Source organism: Ursus arctos, unplaced genomic scaffold, assembly GCF_023065955.2.
Source record: "Ursus arctos isolate Adak ecotype North America unplaced genomic scaffold, UrsArc2.0 scaffold_3, whole genome shotgun sequence".
Lineage (NCBI taxonomy): Eukaryota > Metazoa > Chordata > Mammalia > Carnivora > Ursidae > Ursus > Ursus arctos.
Window position 1 is genome coordinate 8,892,713 of NW_026622985.1, and position 14,792 is coordinate 8,907,504.

A 14,792-nucleotide genomic window follows, 5' to 3' on the forward strand; every position below is an offset into this window, starting at 1 on the left:
GTCCTCGCCAGAGTGTCTGGGAGCAGAAGCCAAGCCCCCGTGCCCCCCTGACCCCGCCTTGGCCCCGCGGTCAGAGGAGGAGCAGAGCCGGCTGGAGGACGGGCCGCCAACACTGAAGGAAACCACAGTCTCCCCTGCGGGGAGGCGCGTCTTCGGAACAGCCACACAACCCCGTGGTTTCAAGTAAAACGGCCACAGGGTTTAGTCAAGCAATTTCTTTCCTTTATTTTTGTTAAATAAGATTCCAGAAAGTATAGTGCAAACACTCAGTAGAAAAGTCGCAATTAAGAAATGTACATTCACGTTAACATTTCAGTCCGTTCACTGGTTTAATAAAAATAGGACCAATTATTCAGTGACTTGTCTCAGTCGAACAATCTTGGAAAAGACCGGAAGGTACAGTGTGGGGTTGACGTAAAAATAGACCCGTATTGATTATACAAATCTATCGAGAGAAGCTACCTGGTGACCGTGAGCTGCCGTCACTCTGACCCCGTCACCTGGCTCTGTGTCTGCAGAACCATTCTCAAGCGAGCTCCATGGGTGGAGAGCATGTCCCCATGCCGCCCCCCCCCCCAGCATTCCACCGAGCGGCTCGGCCACACCCAGCTGGACACGGAAGGGTGCAGGGGTGTATACGGCCTTTCTCGGCGGTGAGGAAAGAAAATCAAGGGTGGGCTTCAGGTTTGCCTTCGGTGAGAAAGGAAGCTACTCTAAGGTGGTCGGGGTGGATACGTTACCTTCCTTGTGCAAGGTGGTGTGCAATCGTGTGGCTGGGGGGCGGGGACAAGGGGCGTCCGGGCTGGGGGACGCTGCGTGACCAGGGCAGGAGCTGGCCGCACAGGCCGGGGCCCCAGGCTGCGCTGTGTTGCTGGGACGCTCTGCGGCCAGCCGGCAGATGGCCCAAGGCGAGCCTGTCCCTCCGCGCATGCTGTGTGTTTTCAAGTTCAAAGTGGGTTTCACACACGTGGGGATTTCAGGGCATGCAATTCTGAGTGCATGTGCGTGCGAGCCCACAGCTTGTACAGGGTGAAGGCAAGACCGCGCGCCCCCGGGGACCGGCGCTCAGGAGTGCGGGCGCCCCAGTGTGTGCGAGAGGTGGCGGCGGGCTTCCTCGGGATCCCCGCAACTGGGGAACCATCCCCTGAGACGTGTGCTTCGTGTGCGGGGCCCGGGGGCTGGGTGGGGCTGCTGGTGGGATGCAAGAAACAAGTTCTGGCTGCTGGTGGGCCCGTGGCCCGCGCCGTGGGGAGCGAGAGCCCACAGACACGGCGCTCTGAGTGCTGTTCCTGCAGACCATCCCACACACCCCACGCGGTCAGGGAGCCCCAGAGTCGCCCAGGTCTCTCGGGTGTTGGTCTAGGACAACCTCTCTGTTTCAATATCAGCTCTCAGCACATGATGCGAGCTGTTTGCAAACTGAGCTTCCGAACGAAGTCTGAGCTGCCCGGAGCCAAAGGAGTAGCTGCCGGGGAGGCTGCAGGTTTCCCACTACCCTCTGCGATCCCTGTCTTGCCTTCCACGCATTCTCAGGGAAACCTGCCCCTGGCCGTCCCCCGACCTGCAGGAAGGGACGATGACCGCCCGCACCAGGCCCGTGGCGTCAGGCACTGGATGGCTGTGCCACCAGGCAAGACAGAGCAGACACGACCAATTCGACCGACGGCCTCCCAGGGCTCACGTGCCTTCAGGCCACCTGACTCATGTACATGGGGAAGCGTGTGTGGTTTAGGGGCTTCTGGGGGCCCCCGTCCCCCGTCTGATGCCAGAGGGGCCTTGCAGAAAGACACGGGCAACCATCCTCCCGGCTGAAGGAGGGTCTGTGTTTTCTCAGACAGGACAGGCTGTGGGCACGACACAGATTTAGGATGGAAGGTGAGACAAGGTGGGACTTCTCAGGCTAGCTGAGTGTCCTTGGGGGATCCACTGCTGAGGACAGTGTTCTGAGCTCCCCAGGGCACACCCAGGGGCGGGCTGTGGGGCAAACACTCCGAACCAGCCTGCCAGGGGCCACCACAGTGGGCACTTGGGGGCAGACCAGCTAGGGAGCCCCCTAAAACCCAATGCTGTGTCCAGCAAAGAGCCACCGAGTATGACGGAAAACCAAGGGCTTGGGACAGACAGGCTGGCATGAGTCCCAGTCCTGCCACTCGCGCTGTGTGACTGCTCGACTCAATAACCTCTCTGAGCCCCACATTCCTCACGACATCATGAGGGCCGTAAGCGGCCGACAGGTGACACATGGGGAAGGTGCTCTGTGGGCTGCCAAGTAGCTGTGGGTCTTAGTCATGGTGGTTCCCTTAGTTTGTGCCACGTGGAAAATGCCAGATGTATTTTCACTACACGCACAATGACTACTGGCCTTTCCCGAGGCTTTAGTGCAGAACTACGGAGTCCAGTGCGGTGTAGGGAGGAATGCACGGACTTCATAAAGGAATAAAGGGTTGTGTCTAGAACACCCTCACCCGCCAGGTGCAGCACACACGCATGCACACATACACGCACACAAACATGCACGCACACACACACACAAACGTGCATGCACACATATACGCACGTGTGCACTCACACACACACGAAAACGTGTGCACACGTACACACATAGACACACATGTGTGTGCACACAGACACACATGTGCGTGCTCATGCGCACACGCACAAACATGCACGCACGCATGCACAAACGTGTACACATATACACACGCACAAACATGCACGACCATACACACGTGCGTGCACACACAGGTGTGAGTGAAGCGTGGCTCCAGCAGAATAGTTACTGTTTCTCTCCGTGAACAGATCTGATGGGGAGCAGATGGATTACAATTTTCAGGGAAATTAAGAAATGCAAATGTATGAGCCGTTACCATGAGGTTGTTTCGGGAGGTCTAGTCCCAAAATGTGGCCTCTGAAATCAGGTTTACTTCACTGAACTGGACGTGGAGGTGACCCACGTGCCCCGGCATCACAGGACTGGCCTCCAGTGTGCGCACACGGGAGCGCCCGGAGGGTGTGGGGTCTGGGGCTGGGCGCAGGGAGGAGCTAAGGGGCCCTGCCTGGTGCTGCTGGCCACAGCAGCCCGTCCCTCCCGCTCCGGTGCCTCTGCACCCCTACATTCGCAGCCATAGGGCCCACACCATCTCTGGGCACAGAGACTGCCTCTGGCTCCTTGCCACCCACCACCCATTGTTCTCACAGAATCAGGGACCCGGCCCCACTCCCAGAGGCCTGCCTGTCCGTGCCAACCTCCCACCTTTCACGTCCATCTTGGCAAAATTCACAGCTGGGAGTTTATTCCTCAGGCTGAGCCAAACTGCCCTGTCCCCACCCTGCCCTCCAGGAGGGGGTCCCAGGCCGTGGCCCCTCCCCACCCTGCCTTCCAGAAGGGGGGGTCCTGAGGCCTCCCCTAGGAATCCAATCCCTGAACCAGACTTCAACACACTCAGCCTAAGATTCATAGGGGCAAGTGCAAACCCCAAGATACTGTGAGAAGAAAGGTCACACTACCACGCGGTCCCCATGTCCCCTCCGAGGGTGTCGGAGCTCCAGCTCCCTCGCGACTTTCGAAGCAAACCGCAGCTGGGGAGGCAGGGTGTCTGGGCGCAGGGACGCAGCCCGTGCCCTCCAGCCGCCAGCCGGCCACAGCTCACCCCTTAGTCACTTCCCCAAACCAAACGTTTTGAAATCAACTGCCTGTTAGAAGGCTGATTTTTTGCTTTTTCAGTTTTGTTGTTTTTTTAGTTGAAGCCACTACAAACTCAGGTCAAGTCGGTTTCCGAGGTGACTTTCTATGGAGCCAACAGGCCCGACGCTTCCGGATTACAAGTGTTGGCAGTGCTCTGTGACCCGCCGAGTCCGAGGGCTGCTCGGGCGCCACGGGGGCCCCCCGTCCCCAGGACCCGGCCCCCGCGGGGCAGCAGGTGCACACTGAGGGAGAACCTGCCTCGCAGGCCATGCCTGTGTGTCATGGGCGGAGCCTGCCACACAGGGAGGGCCCACAGGACCCCCGACTCAGGGAGTCACAGGGTCACACACTGGAATGGAGGCGGGTCCACCTGTCCGGGACACACGAGCTCGAGGCCCGCGGGACGCTTCCTTCTTGAGCAGCAGGACAACGGGGGGGCCCACGCTACTGCTAGGTGCTGATGGGACGAGAGCACCACATTCCTATCCGGGGGGGAGCGCATGGTGCCCCTGAAGGCTGGCTGGATCCTGTCGGAGCTCAGAGCCCACACATCAACCAGGCTTACCTGGCAGGACGGGCTTCCGGCCCGAGGCTCACTGCAGCCCGTGGACGCGCTGAGACAGGTTAGGAGGGTCACAGGTGTACACGACCTGCCCTCGCCCCGAGGGTGACTTAACTGACAGGGCTGAGGCTGGCCCTCTTCTCCCCTAAGCCTGGGGCACAGACAGCAAACCCCACAGGGCGCGGGGCCTGAGCTGGGTCTGCAGGAGGAGCCGGGGGGGCCGCGGGGGTGGCGGCCCCCCCACAGCAAGCTCGTGCGCATGGCTTATGCTGGAATCACCATCGGCTTTGGACCAAGCTTGTCTCCGCAGTTTACAGTTAGTTATTGCTTCTGGAGACAGAAAGTGTCTGGAAGCGCTGTTGGCTCTGGGGTCTGACAAACATGGAGGCTCGGGGGGGCCTGGTCTGTGGGGGCTCCACGCTGCATCACACACGCCCCGTGCAGCGGACCCCCCCGGCCCAGTGGTCCGTGGAAGCGTCTGGAAGTTTGGGGCTGCCTTCTAGGCTACTGAGGTTGGGCGTAAGCAGCACACGAGGGACACCCCCCCACCACCAGTGCCGGGGCTTCCCCAAGCAGGGGCGCGGTGCCTAAGGGACGTCGCACATCTGGGTAAAGCGTGCCATTCGCACGGGGCTGTTCTCGTTGTGGGTGGGAGTGAACAGGTGTCCCCTGAAACAGTGCACTATTTACAGAGCATCTTAAATAATTTAGAGAGAACCCTACTCTAACGGCTAACGTTTGTCCGTGAATGCTGTACAAGATTAAAAATAAATAAGGCAATATCATACAGTCTCGTCACAAATAAAGAGGAAGACATAGTGCACCCGCCTCGGAGGGACTCTGTGGCGGCTCCCGCGCCCTCGGGGTCGGGAGGGTCTGGGCTGCTGATGACGGAGGTGTCACGCACGCGCTCGTGGGTACCGGGACTCGCCGCCGCCGCGGGTGGTCATGACAGCAGGCCCAGAACCGTAGTGTCCGATGGCCTCCTCTCTGTGCCACGACCGGCGGCCACACACCGCAGGGCTCCGGAGCTCCTGGTTCTGTGGCTCCAGGTCCGGGCCCGGCAGGGCTGGGGGTTCGTGGAGAGTGTCACAGGTGTCCACCCTCCCCCAGCTCGCTCGGGTCGACGTCCACGGAGCGACCAGCTCCTCTCCCCGATGGTTGATGGTCAGGTCCCCGCATCTTTAAATAGCAACCTCATGCTTGGGCCATCCTGACCGCCCTGCCTCTGCGTCCACTTCGAGGGGGTGGGGGCCCACCCAGAGAGCTCAGAATCCTGCCTCCCAGCTTAAGGCCTATACCTTCAATTCCGTCTGTAAAGTCCCCTCTGCCACAGGACAGAGCATGGGGTCAGGGCCACGGTGTGGTCCGCTGCCCCCCCTGCACACTTTGGCTGCGCCCAGCAGGCGGGCACCAGGACCCTGGCCAGGTCCTCGGCCCTGCAGCTCGGCGCAGACAGGCACACCACACAGGCCGTATGCTCACAGGACCCTCAAGCTGACTTGGTTTCCCCTGAAGGAACCATGCCATGTCTCTAAAGGCTGAGGGAGGGTGGCTGGGCCACTGAGTCCTTCTCAGCGTAGCGATGGTCATCGGTGGCCCAGCACAGAGCTGGTTCTCAGAAAGGAGGCCGTCCACCCACCTACTTCCGTCCTGAGTCCCGCCTCGCTGGCCTGTCCACACACATCCCGGCGGCCGACCGTGCTGGCTGCAATGCGGCCGGGCAGGGCTGAGCCCCCACGGAGGATGCCACGCCTCACAAGCCCACCATGGGACCAGCCTGGGGACATCCATGGGGGCTCAGCCAGGGTGAGCCCAGCCCCCGGCCGCCGGTGCCAAGCTGCCTTTCTCCTGCAGTCGGAGCCGCCGCCCCGCGCCCCTAAGCAGCACATCCCGCCATCCTCAGTCTGCACCTGTGCGCGCGGGCGACCCCCAGATCGCCCCCGAGTCACCCGTGGTGCTCAAACTCCAGGTGCAGCCCAAACTCACTCCAAAATTCCACGTCTGGGGCGCGGGCTCCTCGGCCCAGGAAGCTTTCTCTCAGTCGTGAGGTTCGCTCCTTTCAAAATCCACGTGGGCTTGTGCTGTTGTGAGGATAGCAGGAGCCCCAGACGCGGGGACAGCAAGGGGCACGGCGACCCCGACCTAGGTTCCTCCCCCGACGAGAGCAGCCAGGGTTCGTAGGGCCGATGCCCTCTGGGGGCCAAGGGACAACGCAGGACGGGCAGGCAGAGCAGGGACGATGCTGGTCGTGACACAGAGACGTGGCTCGGGGCCCCAAGAATCCCAGAAGACCTGCCTCTGGCTCTTGGCTAATACCACGCCCGAAGGAAGCTGGCGGCCCCCCCGCGCTGCGCAGCTCCCCGAACCGCCCATCGCAGGCCTGGTCCACGTGGGCCCGGGGCCCGCCCTTCTGGCCCTGGCGTACGCGCGAGGCCTGGCTTCCAGCCTGGGCTGCCGCGGGCCTGCTCAGGGCACACTGCCCCGCTGCCGGCCACAGCTCCACGGCTCTTGCTCAGCAGAAGCCTGAGGCCGTGGAGGATGTCCGCAAGGTCCCAGTGCTGGATGCTGGGCTGGCCGACCCCAGGCAGCTGCTCCTCGGCCACCGAGGAGAGGACCGAGCCAGTGCAACCCCCTGAAAGCCTCAGCATCCAGGCGGGCAGGGCTCCCCTGGCCTGTCACTGCCCGGCTGCTTCAGGGCACGCCTGGTCGGCACCCCTTCCGCAGCCCAGCCTCCGGCCGCCGGCCCTGCTCTGTGGGCCAGGCTGGTCTCTGCTGGAGCCCCTGAGCGCCCAGCAGCCAGCATGGGCTCCGCTAAGCCTCCTTTCCAGCTGCTCCGGGGGGCGGGTGCTGGCCGTGGGGGCCTGGGGGGAGCCCCGAGCCCTGCAGAGACCCCAGCCCGGCTCTGACCGGGTGGCCGATCATGGGGCCCACCGGGGGCGGGCCTGTGGCCAGTCTGGTCTGGAGGCCGGCTCGCCCGTAAGCGCACATTTTCCGCTCTGCATTCAGGGACCTGGCCTGGGAGCCGTTTGCATCGGTCCGGCCTTCCAGGAAGTACGTCAGCATCTCACCCTTGCCCTTGACGCTGACCTTCCCGCGGCACACGAAGCGGTAAGTGCCCCTTCGCAGCAGCCGGTGAACGTCCTCGGTCACCTGCAGCGGAGGAAAGCAAGCAAGCGTCCCCGGGTTCAGCAGGGGAGGATCCAGGGGGCAGGGCTGCCCAGAGGGCTCCCTCCTCCACTCCCCGCAACCTGTCCCCAACATCAGAGAGCACCTGGGGCTCTGGCCCGGGACCTGGGCAAGCCCCGGAAAGCAGTGCTCTCTGGGGGAAGGGCCCAGGGTGCGCGGCAGGCTGGACAGGGCACAGAGACGCAGCGCCAGGCCAGGGTGGGAACCCCGGGGTGCCCCAGGCACCAGCCAGAGGCCTGGACAGGGCGAAGCAGGACAGCAAAGCCAGCTCGCTAACATCGGAGTCCCTCGCACACTTCTTCCAGGAAAGAACCAGATGTCTAATTTGGGCCCAGCAGAGGAAGGACTCATTAAAAGGAGCAACGGTGGGGTGTGCTCCTCAACACACGAGGCCGCCGGCAGGAGCAGTGCCTTCGGCAGGTGGGTGAAGGCAGCACCGGCGGCCCCGATGGTCCGACCGCGTCTTACCCACGCTGACAACGGTCCCGCCCCCGCGCACACCCCCTGGATGCCAACACCGAGCCTGATGCAGGGGAAAGGGGCCACGTCTGCACAGACTCCCCTGTCACAGGTCCTCTGGGGGAAGGGGGCATTCCTGGGACAGCCGAGTGCTCTGTGCCTCGGGGAGCCCAGACACAGACATGCGGGGATTGGCAGTGTGGGGCTCGGAGACCCACCCCAGCATGCAGAGCAGCCGCCCGGGGGGGTCCCAGGGCTTGTCGGAGCCCCGGTACCCTGTGAGGTGGGCACCTGGGCCAGAACGGGGGCACACAGGGCTGCACTCATCCAAAGTACCCCTGTGGATCTTCGCTCCGTTTGGGGACCCGCACACAGGCACAGGGGCGGGGGCCGTGGAAGGGGGTCCCTGCAGTGCGGCAGGAGGACGGAAGACCTGGGAGGGAAAGGGGAGGCACATCGCTGGAAGCCCAGCAGCCAGGGGAGACCAGGCCGCGAGCGGTGGCCACATCACGGAGAACGGCCACCGGGGGCCGCAGGGGACAGGCCTGGTGCTGAGCAGGGGAGGGGCTCACTGCAACCTGATGGTGGAAACTTCGAACTTTCAAGTGAGCATGGGACAGTGGACGGCCGGAGAGTGGATGGGGCTTCGCCAAGGTCCCCCCGGGGGTGACCCAGCCCGGGGAGGTGCGGTGTCCTGGGACGGGCTGTGGGATGGCGGCGTGACTACGTAGATGCACTCAGCGCCTCCGAGCCCCACGCTTACGCTCAGTGAAGATGGTAAACGTTGTGTGTGTTTCACGACAATACAGGAAATTTGAAGGAAGGATTGCACATGTCTCCACTCTGAGCACAGCCGCCGGACGGTTAAACTGAGGAATCCCAGGGCCTACCAGAGGCTGGGCGGGGGACTGAACATGCGGCTGCGGGAGAGCTGGTGGCCTGCACCCGGGTACACGCGGGTCTTGGAGGACCTTGTCGGGCATCAGGGCAGAGGGAGAGGCCAGCGCTGGACCTGGTGCCGCTCACAGAGGGCCCTGCATTCCCTGTCCAGCCCCGTGGGTGCCCAGAGACCAGCCGCCGCCACACTGGGGGACAGGCTCCTCCTCCCTCGAGGCCCCTGGGGGCTGCAGTATGCGCCCAGCAGACCTGGGTTCACATGGTTGGAAGGGAGGTCCCAAGAGACGGCCACACCTGTGCACGCCTGGGAAGAGCAGCCAGTGTCCCGGAACCTTTGGGGCGCTGCTCCAGGGTGAGCAGAACCCAAGGAAGCCCCTCCGCCTAAGGCAGCAGGGCAGGTGGGCAGGGTCTGGGGTGCCGGACGGGCCCCCTGGGATCCCAGCACTCACCGTGCCCCACCTCTGCACATGGCCACATGGGAGCCAACGCCCAAGGCCACAGGACAAACCAAACCAAACCACCCCGGTCTCGGGTCCTGCCCTGCAGGCCACAGACACGCTGTGCTGGGCAGCCTCATGTCCCTGCCCAGAAGAGGCAGGCAGGGAAGGGAGGCCCGGCTGGCCCCTGGCCTCTTGCACCGGGCTCGCGCCTACAGGACGGCACCTGTGCCTCGGGCACCTCTAGTGAACTGACCTGGATTCTGCCCTGGACACCCGTGCTGTCCATCCTACTGGCCACATTGACCGTGTTTCCCCAGATGTCGTACTGCGGCCTTCGAGCCCCGATCACCCCGGCCACCACGGGGCCAACGTTGATGCCTGCAAGACAGCCACGGAGTGCCATTAGCACCGGCAAGGCTTCCGAGAGAAGGAGCTGCCCCTCTCGGGGTCATGGATTCCTGGGGTCACTTAGCCCAGAGCCCCTTCCTGAAGCAGGGACCCACTACGTTGGGAAGAGGGGACCCCCAGTGTCTGCTCACACATGGACCCCCAGGCATGGAGAGAGTTCCGTTTCCTGGAACAGCGATCCCGCGCCACCCGGCTGCTGGGAAGCCTGGCCTTTCAGGCTGTAGGATGGCAGTGTGTCCCCCGCACACTTTCCAAGAGTGACAGTCGCTCCTGACGGTTTCCCTGGCTGCAACCCTGCAGGGTGTGGGGCCCAAAATGGTTCAGTCTTTCGGGATGCTCTGAAGTGGGGAGCAGAGGCCCCCTTCTCTTCACGTGTGTGGCTCAGGGCCAACTTGCCTGAGAGCGCCAATCACCCCGTGGCCATCCCCTAACGGGGCTTCCTGGTCCTGCTGATGCCATGTCACCTGTCCCCGTTCTGTACCCACGCACAGAGGACAGGGGTGCCAATGATGTCTCAGCCACTGGCCTCTTCAGTGCCTCAGGCCCGGCAGCAGGATGGCCCTGGAGCAGAGCCGGGGACCCTGACAGGGGCCTGAGGGGCCGCTCCTCCCGTGGCTGCTGGGGCGTGGACCAGACAGCCGGCCTGCTGGGTGGAAGGGCCTGTGCTGGCACCCAACCCGGTCCCCTGGGGTGGGGGGCAGGAACAGTGTCTGTTTCCCAGCACGTCACTACACGGATCGTGGAGCTCTGGCCCGAGGACAGAGCTGGAACGCGGGCCCGCAGGCCGGGTGGGCAACAGGCCTCAGGCAGAGCTGGGCTGGGGAGCCTCAGAGCACGCCCCCCGCCCCAGGCTCTGGCGGACCCCCGCGGCTGCCCTCACGCCATCCCGCCATCCCGGCTCTTAGATACTTTTCTGAACACTAGACGCCTGAATTCTAGAGCCACCCCTTGGGGGCATTTTCCTCCAGCCACGTGTGGACTCAGAGGTGTTTCGAGAGCTGGACGGCGCCCCTTTGGGTCCTCGGTCCCAGGGGCCGGCGTTCAGAGGCAGGGTCCCTGCATTCTCAGGCCCTCCCTCCTGGGGCCTGGACACTGGTGGGGGGTGGGGTGCCGCCGCCCGCAGCCACGTACCGACACGGAGCACAAAGTCGTTGTAAGACTGGTAGTTGATTTCATCCAGGACGTCGAACATCTCGATGGCAAAGTCCGCCAGCGTGCTGAGGTGCGAGGAGATGCACTTCTTTGCCTGCACGTGAGCAGACGGGCGTTACCACGTTGGGGGGGTGTCGGGGCAAGGTTGGGGGCCGGGGATGCTCAGGGGGCACCCTGTTGTGCCCATGGGGGGATCAGGGACCGGACCCCACAGGCATGACAGTGCCCACCGCCTACAGGCTGGGTGCTGGCTTGGTGTCAGCCCCTCGGCGGGCTGGACCTGCCTGCGGGCAGGGGCGGGGGGCAGCCGCGGTGTGTGGGACACGTGGTGCACAGGGAAGCCGGGCAGTCTCCTGAGCCCGTGGCTCCCATGACTTTGTGCTGCTCACACAGCCTCTCTCGTGCAAAACATTGGCAACGGTCAATTTTCCTCTTTTGGTTAGAGTCCTGTTGGCCGCGCTCCCTCACACGGTTCCCCTCCTGGTCACCTCCTGCATTAGGACCCTCCTTACCACTGAAGCGCCCGCAGTGACCCACAAGACTTAACTAACGTCCGCAGTCTACGTTAGGCTTCACTGTGTGTACATCCTGTGGGTTTTCACAAATGCAGAATTTTGTGTGCCCACAATTGTACTTAGCATACACAGAGCAGCTTCATTGTCCATCCCCCCCGCCTGATGCCCACGTGTTCATCCCCCTCCCCCAGCCCCCTGGCAAACCCTGATCCTTCTACCATGTCCATAGTTGTGCCTCTCCTAGAATGTTCCTTAAATGAAATCCTATAGCATCAGCCTTTTCAGCTTGGCTTCTTACAGTAATATACGTTCAAGTTTCCTCCACGTCTTGCGGTGGCGCGATCACACATTCCTTTTTAGCGCTGAGTAACATCTCCTTGTCTGGATGGACCACAGTGCGTTATCCGTTCACCCAACGAAGGACATCGCGGTTGCTTGCAAGCGTTGGCAATTATGAATACAGCTGCTGTAAACATCCCTGTCAGATATTCTGTGGACATAAGTGGTCCGCTCCTTTGCGTAAATGCCAAGGAGCGTAACCGCTGGATCGTAGGGTAAGAGTATGGTTCGTTTGGGAAGAAACGGCCAGACTGTCTTCCAGAGAGGCTGCATGGCTCTGCGCCCCCACCAGCAATGGGTGGGTGTTCCTATCTCTCCGCATCCTCACCAGCGTTGGCTGTCCTCAGGGTTCTGGATTTGGGCCGTTCTGATCAGTGGGTAGCAGTGTCTCGTTGTCTTAATGTACATTTCCCTGATGACAAGTGATACGAAGCCTCTCCCCACGCGTACCCGTCATGGGTACCTTCTTCAGTGAGATGTCTGTTCAGATCTTTTGCCCACTTTTTAATCAGGTTGTTTGTTTTCTTATTGTTGAGTTTCGAGAGTTCTTTGTATATTTTAGTTCTATTTTTTTAAGTAGGTTCCACGTTCAGCGTGGAGCCCAAAGCGGGGCTTGAACTCATAACCCTCAGATCAAAACCTGAGCTGAGATCAAGAGTTGGACACTTAACTGACTGAGCCACCCAGGCGCCCCAGGAGTTCTTTGTATATTCCAGATCCAAGTCCTTTATCAGATAGTGGTTTGCAAAGATTTTCCCTCAGTCTGTGGATTGTCTTTTCATTATAGTATCTCCCACACAGAATTTTAAATTCTTAATTACATCCAAGGTAACAATGTTTTCTTCCGTGGATCGTGCTTTTGGTGTTGTATCTAAAAACTCATCACCATGGGGTGCCTGGGTGGCACAGTGGTTAAGCGTCTGCCTTCGGCTCAGGGCATGATCCCGGCGTTATGGGATCGAGCCCCACATCAGGCTCCTCCGCTATGAGCCTGCTTCTTCCTACCCACTCCCCCTGCTGTGTTCCCTCTCTCGCTGGCTGTCTCTATCTCTGCCCAATAAATAAATAAAATCTTTAAAAAAAAATAAAAAAAAATAAAAACTCGTCACCAAACCCAAGGTCGCCTAGATCGCCTCTTATACTACCTTCTAGATGTTTAATACGTCTGCCTTTTACATTGAGGTCCATGATCTATTATGAGTTAATTTAACACGTTTTGCGTTAACATCCAGCTATATATAGATAGACGGGCCGGTGTCCCAGCCCTGTTCGTTGAAGGCTACCTTTGCTCCATTTGCTCTTTCGTCAAAGATCTGTTGACTCTACTGATGAGGGTTCCTGTCTGGGCTCCCGATTCTATTCCATTGATCTAGTTGTTTGTTCTTCCCCAGCGTCGCACTGTGTCGATCATGGCACCCTTTCCAGTTGACCTTGAAGCCAGCAGTGTCAGTCCTCCAATTCCATTCTGTTTCTACTGTACTGTGTTAACTTACTCTGGGTCTTTTGCTTCCATGTAAACTTAGGATCCGTTGGTCAACATCACAGAATAACCTGTTGGACTTTTGAGTGGGATTGTGTAAATCAATTCGGTCAACTGACGACAACTGACCTCTTGACCGTGAGTCTTCCTACGCTCAGAGGAACATTACCTCCCTGCTTAGTTGGACCTTCTTTGATTTCTTGCATCACAGTTTGAGTTTTCTTTACAGAAATACTGTTGTAGTTATTTTGTTAAACGTGTACCTAGTACTTAATTTGGGGGGGGGGTGCTACTATAAATGGCATTGTGTTTTTAATTTCAAACTCCACTTGCTTATTGCTGGAGTGTAGGGAAATGACCTGTTAATTCTGTATCCCGCTACCTTCCTATGGTTACTTATTATAGACATTTTGTGGATTCTTTTTTATTTTCTACATAGATAATCATGTCATCTATGAACAGAGACAGTTTTATTTCTTCCTCCCCAGTGTGTGTACTTTTATTTCCTTTTCTTGTCTTACTGCACTAGCTAAGACTTCCAGTACAAATGTCAAAAAGGAGTGATGACAAGGGGCATTCTTGCCACGCTCCTGATCTGAGGGGGAGGCTTTTTTTCTCATCAAATATGATGGAAAACTACAGGGTTTTTGTAGTTGACAAGGTTTTATTTGTAGAGTTTGCTCACAGTTTTTTTTTTTTAATGTTATGTTAGTCACCATACAATACATTAGTTTTTGATGCAGTGTTCCATGATTCATCGTTTGCGTAAAACACCCAGTGCTCCATGCAATACGTGTCCTCCTTACTACCCATCACCGGGCTAACCCATCCCCTCCCCGCCTCCCCTTTGAAGCCCTCAGTTTGTTTCCCAGAGTCCATAGTCTCTCATGGTTCGCCTCCCCCTCTGATTTCCCCCCCTTCGCTCTTCCCTGCCTTCTCCTAATGCCCTCCATGCTATTCCTTATGTTCCACATATAAGTGACACCATATGGTAATTGTCTTTCTCTGCTTGACTTATTTCATTTAGCATAATCTCCTCCAGTTCCATCCCAGTTGATGTAAATGTTGGGTAATCATCTTTTCTGATGGCAGAGTAATATTCCATTCTATATATGGGCCACATCTTTATCCATTCGTCTGCTGAGGGGCATCTCGGCTCCTTCCACAGCTGTTGGTGGGAATGCAAGTTGGTACAGCCACTTTGCTCACATTTTTTTTTAAATCACCAATGGGTGTTGGATGTTGTCAAATGATTGTTCTGCATCAAGTAATTGACATGATCATACATGATTTCTCTTCTTTATCCTGTTGATATAGTAAATTTCATGAACTCACTTTGAAATGTTGCACTAGCCTTGATATCTTGATATCTAAATCCAACTTCTTTGTGGTCTATTGTTCTTTTCCTACAATGCTGGATTCAAACTGCTAATATTTGTTGAGGACTTATACAAAGTTTTCTCTACTGATGAGAAATACTGGCCTGTGATTTTCCTTCCTTGGAGTTTATTTGGTTTTCATATTATTATAATACTGGACTCATAGAATGAGGTAGAAAGAAATGAGTTAGAAACTTCTACTTTCTGGAAAAGATTTTAGAGAATTGGTATAATTTCTTCCTTAAATGTTCAGTGAACCCATCTGGGTCCACTCCTGTTTTGGAAGG

The 14,792-nt window shown here is 58.7% G+C and overlaps 1 protein-coding gene across 1 annotated transcript in view; it reads right to left on the minus strand.

Annotated features, from left to right (window-relative positions):
• Window positions 1-200: 200 nt before the first annotated feature.
• The window catches only part of ADCY1 (adenylate cyclase 1), a 117,810-nt gene continuing 103,218 nt past the window's right edge, over window positions 201-14,792 (minus strand). The window contains exons 18-20 of the mRNA XM_026502050.4: window positions 10,772-10,886; window positions 9,486-9,610; window positions 201-7,400 (exon numbers count right to left, since the gene is read on the minus strand). Coding sequence (XP_026357835.2) covers window positions 7,062-7,400; window positions 9,486-9,610; window positions 10,772-10,886 — 579 coding nt within the window. The 3' untranslated portion in view covers window positions 201-7,061. The remainder of the gene's footprint in view (window positions 7,401-9,485; window positions 9,611-10,771; window positions 10,887-14,792) is intronic.